Below are 14,344 nucleotides of genomic sequence, written 5' to 3'. Positions count from 1 at the left end.
AAAACAGAGAATAAAAAGTAGGGACAGAAGGTAGTGCTTACTAAATTCATCAACTTCATACTGTTCAAAATGATTCATTAATAAGGTTGATCAAGTCTTATTAACAACCACTTTCGATTAGCATGAAACCGAAGAACTTTCGTAAATCACTAAGTTACCTCAATGGGGATATGCATTTCCCCAACAATAAGCATTTCATATTTCTTTTTGACAGTAGTGGTTGTCGGAGATTTTTCAATAACATTAATACCATTCACTTGGAATTGTTTCTTCGAAAAGTGCACCATATGCTCATTACCAATGATATGAAAAGTGACCTTGCTTTTATTGCAATCAATAACAGCCCTGCAGTATTCAAGAAGGTTCTACCAAGGATAATCGACATGTTGTCTTCCTCGGGCATCTCAAGTATAACAAAGTCAGTCAAAATAGTAACTTTAGCAACAACAACGGACACATCCTCACAGATACCGATAGGTGTGGCAGTTGATTTATCAGCCATTTGCAAAGATATTTCAGTAGGTGTGAGTTTATTCAAGTCAAGTCTTTTATATAAAGAGAAAGGCATAACACTAACACCAGCTCCTAAATCACGCAAAGCAGTTTTCACATAATTCTTTTTGATAGAGCGAGGTATAGTTGGTATTCCCGGATCTCCCAGTTTTTTAGGTACTCCATCCTTAAAAGTGTAATTAGCAAGCATAGTGGAGATTTCAGCTTCCGATATTTTTCTCTTATTTGTGATGATGTCTTTCATATACTTTGCATAAGAGGCATTTTAAGGATATCTGTCAAGCGAGTACACAAAAATACTGGCCTCAACATTTCAGCAAAGCGTTCAAATTCTTCATCATCATTCTTTTTAGTGGACTTAGGTGGAAAAGGCATAGGTTTTTGAACCCACTGTTCTCTTTCTTTACTGTGTTTTCTAGCAACAAAGTCTCTTTTATCATATCTTTTATTTTTAGGTTGTGGGTTATCAAGATCAACATGTGGTTCTATCTCAACATCATTATCTGGTTCTTTATCATTTGGTTGAGTGCCTTCATGAACCTCATCATTATCTTTTTCATGATCACTAGGTGAGTGTTCATTACCAGATTGAGTTTCAGCATCTGAGATAGAAACTTCATTATCATTATCAAGAGGTTTTTCTATTTCAGGTTCACTAGAAGTGTGCAAAGTCCTATCATTTTTCTTCTTCTTTTTCTTTTTAGAAGGACTAGGTGCACTAGTGTTATTTCTTTGTGAATCTTGTTCAATTCTTTTTGGGTGTCTCTCAGGATAAAGTGGTTCCTGAGTCATTTTACCTCCTCTAGTTGCAACTCTAACAGCAAAGTCATGCATATTATTATTCATTTCATCAAGCAACTCTCTTTGAGATTTAGCAACTTGTTCTAACTGAGTTTGAACCATAGAAGCATGCTTTCCAACACCTCTAACATCATTTGATATTCTAAATAACAAGTCACTCAAGTGAGCAATCATATCAGAATTGTATTTCAATTGTTTCATAACATTTGCATTGAAGTGATCTTGTTTTCTAATGTAGTTTTCAAACTCATAAAGGCATTGACTAGGATGCATATTGTGAGGATTGTCATTATCATTGGATTTCATAAGAGAATTTACCTCTACCACCTTAGGCAGTGGTGGTGTATTAAGCCCATGTATTTCTTCAATAGGAGGTAAAATTTTAACATCCTCAGCTTTAATACCTTTTTCCTTCATAGATTTCTTTGCCTCTTGCATATCTTCAGGACTGAGATATAATATACCCCTCTTCTTTGGAGTGGGTTTATGCGGTGGTTCAGGAATAGTCCAATCATCATAATATTTCAATATGTTATTCAATAATTCTTCGGCTTGCCCAACAGTTCGTTCCCTCAAAACACAACCAGCACAACTATCTAGGAAATCTCTAGAAGCATCAGTTAGTCCATTATATAAGATACCAAGTATTTCATTTTTCTTAAGAGGATGATTAGCAAAGCATTAAGTAATTGGCAAAGCCTCCCCCAAGCTTGTGGAAGACTCTCTTCTTTAATTTGAACAAAGTTAAATATTTCCTGCATGGCAGCTTGTTTCTTATGAGCAGGAAAATATTTTTCAGAGAAGTAATAAATCATATAGTGGGGACTACGCACACAACCAGGAGTAAGAGTATGGTACCAAGCTTTAGCATCACCCTTCAATGAGAAATGAAATAATATAGGAATAAATTAGTAGTGAGTTTTCTCATCATGAGTAAAAATGGTGGCTATGTCATTCAACTTAGTAAGATGTGCCATAACAATTTCAGTTTCATAAATATGGAAAGGATCAGATTCAACCAAAGTAATTAACTCTGGGTTGACAGAGAATTCATACTCCTTATCATCAATAAAGATAGGTGAAGTAGCAAACTTAGGATCACATTTCATTCTAGCATTCAGAGATTTTTCTTTATACTTGCATAATAATTTTTCTAGATCATCTATATCTCTGCAAGCAAGAATATCTCTAGTTGTCTCCTCACTCATAACATAACCTTCCGACACCTTACACAATTCATATCTAGGAGGGCTAGTTCTAGTAGGTGTTTCAGGAGTTTCAGTTTCAAGCTCATCATCAGATTCAACAACATCATGTTGTATAACTCTAGCAATCTGTTTATCAAGAAATTCACCAAGTGGCACATCATCATTAAGCAAGGTACTAGCATCATCATAAGCATTATCCATAGTAGAAGTAGCATCATCAATAACTTGCGACATGTCAGAATTAATAGCATGATTCTCAAAAAAAGAATTAATAGCATGTGGTGGTGTTGCAAGTTTACTTATAACAGAAGGTCAATCTAAAGCAGAACTGGATGGCAGTTCCTTACCTCCCCTCGTCTTTGAGGGAAATATCTTAGTCTTAGCATCCTTTAGATTCTTCATAGTGATAATATGATAATAATCCCTAGTGACTCAACAAATATAGCTATGCTCCCCGGCAACGGCGCCGGAAAAAGGTCCTGATAACCCACAAGTATAGGGGATCGCAACAGTTTTCGAGGGTAGAGTATTCAACCCAAATTTATAGATTCGACACAAGGGGAGCCAAAGAATATTTGAAGGTATTAGCAGTTGAGCTGTCAATTCAACCACACCTGGAGATTAATTATCTGCAGCAAAGTGATTAGTAGCAAAGTAGTATGATAGTTTTGATAATAGTAGCAGAAGTAACGGTGACGATAACAGTGATAGCAGTTTTGTAGCAAGTGTAACAATGATGATAGCAGTAGTAACTTAGCAGAAACAATATAAGATAAATTTGTAGGCATTGGATCGGTGACTTTTTGGATGATATTCATCATGTGATAGTTATAACCTAGGGCGATACAGCACTAGCTCCAGTTCATCGATATAATGTAGGCATGTATTCCGTAAATAGTCAAACGTGCTTTATTAAGAGTACTTGCATGACATCTTTTGTCCTACCCTCCCGTGGTAGCGGGGTCCATATTGGAAACTAAGGGATAGTAAGGCCTCCTTTTAATAGAGAACCGGAACAAAGCATTAACACACGTGAATACATGAACTCCTCAAACTACGGTAATCACCGGAAGAAGTCCCGGTTATTGTCACTCCAGGGTTACCGGATCATAACACGTAGTAGGTGACTATAACTTGCAAGATCGGATCTAGAACATGGATATAATGGTGATAACATAAACGGTTCAGATCTGAAATCATGGCACCCGGGCCCAAAGTGACAAGCATTAAGCATGGCAAAGTCATAGCAACATCTATCTAAGAACATAGTGGATACTAGGGATCAAGCCCTAACAAAACTAACTCGATTACATGATGAATCTCATCCAACTCCTCAACGACCGGCGAGCCTACGAAGGAATTACTCACTCCCGATGGGGAGCATCATGGAATTGGCGATGGAGAAGGGTTGGTGATGACGAAGAATGAATATCCCCCTCTCCAGAGCCCCAAACGGACTCTAGATCTGCCCTCCCGAGGAAGAATAGGACTTGGCGGCGGCTTCGTCTCGTGTATCGTGATAATTCTTTTTTACCTTGATTTTTTCTCCGAAAATAGGATTTTATAGCGTCAGTTTCAGCGTCTGCGGGGCCACTAGGTGGGGACAACCCACCTTGGCGCACCAGGAGAGGGGCGCGCCCTGGTGGGTTGTGCCCACCCAGGGGCCCCTCTCCGGTAGGTCTTGGCTCCAGAAATTCTTATATATTATATAAAAATTCCTTGCAAAGTTTCGTTCCATGCCTAGAACTTTTATTTCTACACAAAAACAACACCATGGTAGTTCTACTAAAAACAACGTCAGTTCGGGGTTAGTTTCATTCAAATCATGCAAATTAGAGTCCAAAACAAGAGGAAAAGCGTTAGGAAAAGTAGATACGTTGGAGACGTATCACTGGCCCACCAGAAAACCCTCCACCTCCCGCACATTTTCGGTTAGCGCGCTTCAAAGCGTCAGCACCCGCATTCATGCCCGGCTAGAGCGGACGCGACCGCTCACTGGCGCCGGCATTGAAGCGGTGCATCGGCCGAGAGAGCATCGCTCACACCGCTTCCCAATGAAGGTGGCTGCCTCGCGTTCAAATGACATGATGGCCGGTCATCCGTCCGTCTACTACCCCTATTGATGGCACACGGTTGCTGAGGCGTCTCCTTTGGCACCACCCGCCCGTCCATCTGTCGTCCATCGGTGCTATATAAACCATTGCCTCGGCCATAGCCAAAGTTATTCCTCTCTGCACCACTCCCCGCCATGGATCCCTCCACCGCCAAAGCTCTCTGAGACGGGCTGACGTCGTAGCAGAAGAATGCCATGGCCGCCATTGCTGCTGACTAGTAGGATGGCAGGAAGCCAAAGGACGCCTCCAACAACGACGTGCAAATGAAGGACGCCTTCAACGACAAGCCAGCGACACCCTCCTCTTCCTCCGTAGCACCCTCCTCCTCCGCTCCACCCTCACATAGACCATGGGTTAGTACACAAAGCGTAATGGACAATGCTTACCATACCATGGGGTCACTTGATCCCTTTCGGTACATCTTCTACGCTTTGCGTGTTGATCAACTTGATTCACACTTTGACTTAGTCTTGATCAACCTTGTATCATGTCTTCTACATGACCAATCTTTGGATAATTCCTTGAATAGCACCTTGGTCATCTCATAAACTCCTTGAAACCAACACATGGACTTCAAGAAATGCCTATGGAAAAATCCTTCAAATATAACTCAAGGCAGCCATTAGTCCATAGATATTGTCATCAATTACCAAAACCATACATGGGGGCAACGCATGTTCTTTCAGTCTTGTATCACTGTACTTACATTAACAGCTACTCCCCCCATCCCATAATATAAGAGCATTCGTACACTACAATCTTATATTATGGGAAGGAGGGAGTGGTTCATTGTGTAGCATTATGTTGCATCTTATCTGCCTCGCCCATCATTTACTAAAAAATATCAGATCTGTATTTAATCTTACCAAAAAGTTGAATACACAGACAATGCTGGTGTAGAAGTGTAGCCCATTGCTCTTGTCAGTACATTTTGTCCTGTAACGCTTGTACTTAATTACATTGATAGGTAGTTGATTATGTAGCATCAATCTGCATCTTATCTTCATTATCCTTTATCCCTTCTAGTATTATCATATCTACAATTAGTCTCTACAAAATGTAGAGTATAGGAAATGCTTATGAAGAAGATTCCATGATGAAATTCTTGAGTTATACTTCCCTTGACATGGAGAAGGGCATTATAGAGACGGCGTTAATTGTTAATGTAAGTCAGTCCTTCTAAAGCCTTTATCCTCAACTGCTGTTTAATTTGCTCATACTCCCTATCGTTTACTACTGTTTAGTTTGATGTTTCTATCAAAATGCATGTTCGCAACAATCGTAGGTTCCAAGTTTTAGTCGTAAAACCAAATTCCTTATTCATACCATGCACATTATTCAATACAAATCCAATGATTTTCTTTAGCCCTGCATGTATGCTTGTTTTGTTGATCGATAATCCAGTGTTTGGTGATGCAGCCCACATTTGCACCTCGTCATTTCCTGCTTTTCTTACTGATCTGGTTGATGATATGAACAACATGCCATGCACATTAACCAAAAGAGATACAATGATGGTATTTTGCCCTGCATCTATGCTTGTTTTGTTGATATGTAATCCAGTAGTGTGGTGCAGCTCCCTGCATTATGAACAATGCCACATTATGCTATTGACATTTTGAACTGTCTCTTTATTTTCTAATATGAAATTGGATGGAATTGATAGCATGGTTACCATCTTTGTTTATATATGTGCAAAACTGTCATCTGTATGCTTGCTTCAGGGTGCTATGCCTGATGGCATGCACAAGTCTGGTGAAGGTTGTGAGACAAACCCAACATATACTGGGGCAAAGAAGGCAAAACATCTTGAAGATAGCGAGAGAACCCCAAAGTCATGTCTTGATGCAGTGTTCAAGTTACTCGAGACTAGCAGTCACACAAGCTCATAGAATTCGCTGCCTGAATCAGTTCGGCTTCTTCAGTCCCAACTTCAAGCACAAAGGCATTCTGCAACTCAACTTCAACTTGAAATCCAATCTCTAAGGAAGATCGCAGAGAACTCCAATGAAAACCTCATTGCTAAACAACTACAGCTGGAAGATATGACCAACATGCTAGGCCGGTCTCACTCCCTTTCCTAGCTTCTTGCTGATGTCGCTTGAACTACGCCAGTATTTCCCCAAAGAGGAAGGGATGATGTAGCACAACTACAGTAGGTATTTCCCTCAGTTACGAAACCAAGGTATCAATCCAGTAGGAGAACCAAGCAACACTATGTAAACGGTACCTGCACACAAAGAACAAATACTTGCAACCCGACGCTTATGAGGGGTTGTCAATCCCTCTACGGGTAACGGCACCAGAAATTGTCAAGTTGACGGGACAAAAATTGTGGTAGATTGAATAAATAGATCTCGATAAAACACGAAATAAAAGATGCAAATAAAAAGTGCAGCAAGGTATTTTTGGGTTTTTGGAATAATAGATCTGAAAAAAGCAAATAAAAGTAAATATCAAAGCAAATATGATAAAGAATAGACCCTGGTGCCATAGATTTCACTAGTGGCTTCTCTTAAGAAATAGCACACGGTGGGCAAACAAATTACTGTTGGGCAACTAATAGAAAATCAATAGTTATGACAAGGGAAAACTTTGTTTTTGCCACTCTAGTTTTTGCCAACTTCACTTATGCCACCCTAGAATTCAACATCTCACTTCTGCCACTCTTAGATTTTGACAATATATCACAAATTCCATTCCGTTACACATCCGTGAGTTGACCGTTTACTCTAGCCAGTTGACCAAGAAAGGACCTGTCAGTTTTTGCAAAAATGACATTAGTTACCCTTACTGACTTCTGGGGCCGCTTTGCAAGTGACCCATACACAAAACTCTACACACACAAAACTGTACACACACATGAACCACACCCGCCCCGATTCCAATCCCCATCCAGAGAATGACCTAGCCGCATCCATCCATGCCGCCGCGTCCGCATGCCCCGGCGCGCCGCCGCCGCATCCACACCCCGCCGTCCGACGCCGCATCCACTCCGTGATGCCCTGAGCTTGCCTCGCCGACACAACCCGCATCCATGGTCTCCCCTCCGAGGGGACCTGCTCTAGAATCGCCGACGCTTCACGCATCTGCGGCCTCCCCTCCGCGGCTCCCTTCATCAGCCTCCCTCCCCGACGCAGTCCACATCGGCGACCCCCCTTCCCCCCCTTCAGCGTCTCACATGGGATGGAGGGAGTCGCGCCGCCGGCCATGGCGGCAGGGGCCTCCCTCCTCGACGCGCTCCACATCGGTGACCTCCCTCCCCCCCCCCTTCAGCGGCTCACACGGGATGGAGGGAGTGGCGTCGCCGGCCATGGTGGCAGGGGCCTCCCTCCCCGACGAGGTCCACATCGGCGACCTCCCTTCCTCCCCCTTCAGCGGCTCACATGGGATGGAGGGAGTCGCGCCGCCGGCCATGGCGGCAGGGGCGGCCCAGAGGACCTCAAACCTACTGGTTCCTCTCCCTGATGGGCAAGTGTTCAATTCCTCAAATACCTGATGTGTAGCATTTGATCCATTAGAAGTAATTTTGTTGTTGTGCTCCTGTTACTCATTGGAGTTTGATCTATTGTACACATGCCCTGGTTTGTCTATTGTACACATGCCCTGGTTCATTAGTGCATAGTTAGACCAATTAGGGATTCGTGAGTGAAGCAACTAGTTTAATAATTCCTATGAGATGCAAGAAGATAGTTCATTTGTTTTTTATGGAAGTTGCTAGTAGGGGATATTGCAAGTAGAGTTCCTCTAAAATATATTGCAAGATGCTAGTCTGGTCATGGCATTGGTACATATATGTCATACATACATGCTGATTGCTTAGTGTAGCACTAGATAATGGAACAATGCGGAAAAAAGATTATTTTGATCAGTTTTTTCCATGTCATATATGTTGATGGCTTAGCTAGCTAGCCTAATTCCACACTTTTTTGATGTCCAATTTGTGTCAATGTAGGTCAGAGCTGCCACCTTATAAGCTGATTGTGACATAGGGGGCACGTTCTTACAAGAATTACAAGGGCGACCAGTGCATGGTGTCTTCTTGGATCTGGGACATACGTGTAGAGAGGCAGACCAGTTATGATCAACTTATGGGGCTGATGCAGAGTAAATATCCATGGGGACATGATGAGGGTGTTGTGTTTTCAAAGTGGAATAGTAGCAACCAATATTTTGTGCTAGTTCGCAATGATGAAGATGTGGTCAGCATGTATGATGAGAATGAGGAAGACAAGATTATTAAGATACTTGTTCAGTTCTGCAAGAATGGTGAGGAGGAGAAGTTTGCTCAGAGTTTGCTTCAACCAATCCGACCTTCTCCAGGAAAGGAAGTGCCCAAGCTCATAGTGGAAGATTTAACTCAGAAATCTGAATATGAGTATGAGATACCCGAGGAGAACTTGACAAGGCAAGAAAAATCTAAAGAGGGCTATGAAGGAGAGGATCACGTTGGAATAGATGAGGAGGACCAGTACCTTGATGGCGACGAGCAGGAAAATGGAGGTGAGCAAGCCAAAGATGGTGACCATAAGGCAACCGAAGATGTTTCCCAAGATGTCGAGGAGGATAGTGTTGAGCATGAAGAGGATAGTGATGATCATGACGAGGATAGTGATGGAGGGGCTGTTAGTGATGAGGATAGTGATGGGGGCATAGTGTACAATATTCCAGAAATTAGTTATGACAAGGATGATCCACCTATGACAAAAGGGGCATTATTTCCCTCTATTGAAGAGTTCAGAGTTGCACTTGCTACACATGCTATTTTCAACGAGTTCAGTTACAAAATTGATAAAAGTGATCAAAAGAGGGTGAGAGTTTCTTGTTCTTATGAACCACCGGAAGGGAGAAACCCATGCAAGTGGAGGGTGAATGGTTCTACCTTATATGATGACAAAACAGTAATGGTGAAGAATGAACCCAAGATGCACACATGCCCCAGCACGCAAAGATATGGCAAAGTAAAGGTTGCTAAGAGGAAGTGGATTGCTGCTAGAGTGACTGATTGGTTGAAGGGTGATCCAAGTATGATTAGCATTGCTTTGAAGAAACGGTTGCTCGAGAAATACCATGTCGATATCGATTATCAGAGAGTGCTTGCAGGTAGGCGCATAGCCTTGGACCAGATATTTGGCAAGTGGGAGGACAGTTTTGAGTGCTTGCACAACTGGCAGGCTGAGGTGCTTAGGAAGTCCCCAACAAGTATTGTAGTGATAAATCACAAAGAGATCGAAGGGCATCAACGCTTCACAAGGGCATTTGTGTGTTCTAGAGCTTGCATTGATGGATTTCTGTTAGGATGTAGACCTTACTTGAGTGTTGATGCCACTGCCTTGAATGGGAAATGGAAAGGACAGCTTGCGGTTGCTTGTGGTGTTGATGGACACAATTGGTTGTATCCAGTGGCTTATGCTGTATTTGATTCAGAGACTAAAGAGAACTGGGATTGGTTCATGGAGAATCTCAAATCAGCTATTGGCACACCAGAAGGCTTAGTCATATGCACAGATGCATGCAAAGGGTTGGAAACAGCAGTGCATACTGTATTCCCAACTGCTGAACATAGGGAATGCTTTAGACACATGATAATGAACTTCAGAAAGAAATTCCATGGCAAGGTTTTTGAAGAAAATCTATGGCCAGCGGCATACACATATTCTCCTGCCAAGCACAAGCATCACATGGACAAAATTATGGAAGCCAATCCGGAAGCTATCGCATACCTTGATGAGTGGCATTCTAATTTGTGGAGCAGAAGTAAGTTCTCTACAACATGCAAATGTGACTATGTCATGAACAACATAGCTGAGTCATTCAATTCGATGATTAAGAAATTGAAGGGGTTTCCTGTTCTTGAATTATTGGACTCTTTGAGAGAATGGCTAATGGTCAGATTTGAAATAAGAGCTAAAATAGCGAGAAGATTTGTACGTGGACTTCTAAAAATTCTGCCAAGGATCACCAACATGATGAACAATAGATCAAGGGGGATAGTGTTAGTTGGGATCTCTAGAAGTGATGACTTGAAAGCGGAGGTTACTATAAAGATCCATGGCTATAATTGGAAGCACTGTGTAGATTTGGAGAAGTGGGAATGTACTTGTAGACGTTGGCAAGTAACTGGACAACCTTGCCTACATGCCATTGCATTCATCACAAGTATTAGAGGAGGTCGAGGGATAGATGACTATGTGCATGAGTACTACTCTGTGAAATCATTCAGTAATGCATATGCGAAAAATGTGCCCACCATGACCAATAAGAAGCAATGGCCAATGGTCGATGTTGGGTTCAAATTGCACCCTCCCGTGTTGAAAAAGGCTACTGGTAGACCTAGGACACAAAGGATAAAGTCAGCCTTTGAGAGCATATCGAAGAGAAGACACAAGTGCAAAGAATGCAAAGAATTTGGGCATATGCTGAAGACATGTCCAATACTTCATCCTGAACGCAAGCGAAACGGGTAATTGCTAGCAAAGAATTATATATATGCATGTGAACCTGTTGTTCAGATTTTTGGTGGTCCATATGCTTGTGAACCTTACCGAGTTAAATCTGCTGATCTAGAATAGTACATATACATGTGAACCTGCTATACAAATCCATCATGTAGTCTAAATGCAATGAAATGTATAGTCTTAACTTAATTCTCTATCTGAAAACTGCTAGGAAACGAAAAAATGTTGAGCCTCAAGACATAGAAGACATAGAATCCAATGCCATAGATGCTGAAACTCTCGGCACCAGCAGGTAAACATTCTTGTTTTGCTTCAAATAGTCCATAGTGGTCTAATTTTTCCTATTGCAAATCTGCATTTCAACACTCTTGTTTTCATTCATTCTCAGTTCTAAAAAGCCGAGAAAAGGAGGTGGTAAAAGGGCAAAGCCTAGCCCAGTTTCTGAAGCATCTAAGAAGACTTCTGCTACACATGATAGTCCAGCAAAGAACACAAGAAGCAAATAGTGTCCTCCATCGAAGAGCATAAGAAGCAGAAAGAAGTTGTGAACCTTCCTGTGCAACTACATGTTATTGTGGAGCACTATGCATATGGAACCTTGCTGTGTAGTTGTGTAGCTGATGCAATTGTAGGTTATTTTGTGGAGCACCATGCATATCTGAGCCTTGTTGTGTAGATGCAACTACATGCTATTTTGTGGAGCACCATGCCTTGCTGTGTACTATGTTCAGCTTGTCATGTGGTTAGACCTTGCTGTACTTTGCTCAACTTGTGTGGAGCTTGCCTTTTGGGTGGTCAATATGCATGCGAACCTTGCTGTTTAAATTAGATGATGGATTTGTACTCCTATGAAGTAATTTGTTAGTATTGATAATGGCCTAACCTCTTTACTATGCTACTGGTCATGATGTAATTATTGCGCTTACTTCTGATCAAATAGTGTATTTATGTGTAATTATGTGCATTGTTATATTTTTAAATAGGTCATGCCAAAATTTGTAACACATCAGCTTAGTGTATTTAGATGCTCTCATGGCAAAAGTAATATTTGGCAAAAATAGGAGTGGCAAAAGCAAAACAAAAAACCGAGGGCAATATGGTCTTTTTCCTGCTCTGTTTGGTCAAAATGTCCATTGACCTAACAGAATGGCATTTGTGATACATTGTCAAAATCTAAGTGTGGCAGAAGTGAGATGCTGAATTCTAGAGTGGCATAAGTGAAGTTGGCAAAAACTAGAGTGGCAAAAACAAAGTTTTCCCTTATGACAATATCCAAGGAAATGATCAATATATAGGCATCACGTTCAAGATTACTAGACCGACTCCTGCCTACATCTACTACTATTACTCCACACATTGTCGGTGTACTAGAGTAGGGGTACCCTTGTACCCCGAACTTGTGCACGGGCAGTCGCAGCGTCCCGCGGCAAGGCCTGCCAGTTCGCCGCCAAGATTCCTTGTGGTCCCTCTGAAGACCATTCAAGAACAAAGTACCCGAGACGAGACCCCGGCAAGAGGAGCTTGCCGGGAAGAAGGCAAGACCCCGGCAAGAGGAGCTTGCCGGGAAGGCCATCAGAAGCGTCCCAAGACCCCGGCAAGAGGCGCTTGCCGGGAAGGCCGTCCGAAGCATTCCAAGGAACTTGCCGCGGCGCGCTACGCGCCCCGACAAGGCCCGGCGAGCGACAAGCTCCCGGAAGCGACAAGTCGACGGCCGCGGCAAGGCGCTTGCCGCGGCAAGCCCCCACTCCACGCCCGCGCTCCAGCACATCCACCCACGTGTCGCTCCGGGGCCCCTCCCGAGCGCACGTGGCAGGAGGCTGTGCAGCTAGAGGCGTGCGGTGGCACGCAGGCGCTGATAAGACAACTACCGTGGCAAGACGGTGGCGTCCCTAGCGGTCCCTTTCGGTGCTGTCTAGGCGACACAGACGGGCATTTAATGCCCTTGTCCCCTGCCGTCAGGGTTAGGTATGATAACACTGTAGCAGCTAGCTGTGCCTACTACAGCACCTAGTTGTGCCTACCCACGGCATCCTTTCCATTTTTGCCCTTGGCCCCCGTTGCTCTATGTCGGTAACCCCTTGAGTATAAAAGGAGGCCCGTGTGTAACGTAGAGGGGGTCGGCCACCTCGAGAGCCCTCGCGAGACTCAGCAATTCCACACACTCACGCTCGCTCCCGAGCTAGAAATCAATACCAATCCACAAAGCAGGAGTAGGGTTTTACGCATCCTTGCGGCCCGAACCTGGGTAAATCACTCGCGTGCTTCGCCTTGGTTTACTCCTCGCTCGACCAACCGCCTGTTTGCTTCGCCTCGATCTGCTCTTTGCGCAACCTCCGCCCCCTGCCGAACCAAAAGGGACCCGGTCCGCCGGTCCCATAGGTGCCCGTGGATCAGAAACCCCGGCATCTCTGACTCACAGCTTGTCGTCCGCCAAGTAAACAAGAATTATCAGAGTCCGTTGATGGAAGCTTATGTCGACGAAGTGAGAAAGCTAGAAGAGCGCTTTGACGGCCTGCAAATGGAGCACGTTCCGAGAACTCAGAACGTCATTGCTGATGGCCTGTCAAAGTGCGCCGCACTTAAGTTACCTGTGGAACCAGGGACCTTTGTGCTCAAGCTGACTCAACCGTCCATAACACCATCAACTGGACAAAGCAAGAAGAGGAAGTTGATTCCTGGTGACTACCTGCCGGCAGAGCTTCCCGAAGCCGCCGCCAAGAAGGTCCCCAAGATCAACACCGAAGGCGTTGGTGAGCCAGATGCTCCGGCAAGCCCTAGGGTTTGTTCCGTTGAAGCTGAAGCTCCCGGCAAGCTTGTCGCGGGATATCACGCTCCGGCAGAGACACAGCTTCTCGCCGTCGAAGCAGATATTCCCGCAGCAACCTCCAAGATCAACGCCAAGAGCGCCGGTGAGCCAGATGCTCCGGCAAGCCCTAGGGTTTGTTCCATTGAAGCTGAAGCTCCAGGCAAGCTTGTCGCGGAACGTCAAGCTCCGGCAGAGACACAGCTTCTCGCCGTAGAAGCGGACGTTCCCGCAGCAGCAGAGTTGCCTTTAGTCCCTGTTGTCGAGCTACAGGCTCCAACATGGGCGCATCAGATTGTCCGTTTCCTTCAGACGGGAGAACTTCCCGAAGAGCAAGAAGAAGCCGAAAGAGTAGCTCGGCAGTCAAGTATGTACCAGTTCGTCGACAAGACGCTGTACAGAAGAAGGCTCAACGGAGTGAAATTGAGGTGCATTCCCCGGGAAGAC

At 43.8% G+C, this 14,344-nt stretch overlaps 1 protein-coding gene across 1 annotated transcript; it reads left to right on the top strand.

The window, feature by feature from the left end:
• The first annotated feature begins 7,905 nt into the window (after positions 1–7,905).
• LOC125516414 lies at positions 7,906–11,967 on the top strand. Its single transcript, XM_048681886.1, has 3 exons — positions 7,906–11,099; positions 11,306–11,386; positions 11,483–11,967. The coding sequence occupies exons 1-3, from the start codon at positions 8,668–8,670 to the stop codon at positions 11,598–11,600; spliced, it is 2,631 nt and encodes an 876-aa protein (XP_048537843.1). The 5' UTR covers positions 7,906–8,667; the 3' UTR covers positions 11,601–11,967.
• Positions 11,968–14,344: the final 2,377 nt, after the last annotated feature.

This window comes from Triticum urartu, chromosome 1 (genome assembly GCF_003073215.2).
Source record: "Triticum urartu cultivar G1812 chromosome 1, Tu2.1, whole genome shotgun sequence".
NCBI classification, from domain to species: Eukaryota; Viridiplantae; Streptophyta; class Magnoliopsida; order Poales; family Poaceae; genus Triticum; species Triticum urartu.
The sequence above is the reverse complement of the archived record's forward strand: the minus strand, read 5'-3'. Positions and strand labels throughout refer to the sequence as shown.

Excerpts from the sequence above, each read along its gene's own strand:
- LOC125516414 (XM_048681886.1), top strand. The coding sequence starts at position 8,668 with ATGGTGTCTTCTTGGATCTGGGACATACGTGTAGAGAGGCAGACCAGT. Across the intron at positions 11,100-11,305 it reads CCTGAACGCAAGCGAAACGG|GAAACGAAAAAATGTTGAGC; the intron begins GTAATTGCTAGC and ends GAAAACTGCTAG. Across the intron at positions 11,387-11,482 it reads GAAACTCTCGGCACCAGCAG|TTCTAAAAAGCCGAGAAAAG; the intron begins GTAAACATTCTT and ends ATTCATTCTCAG.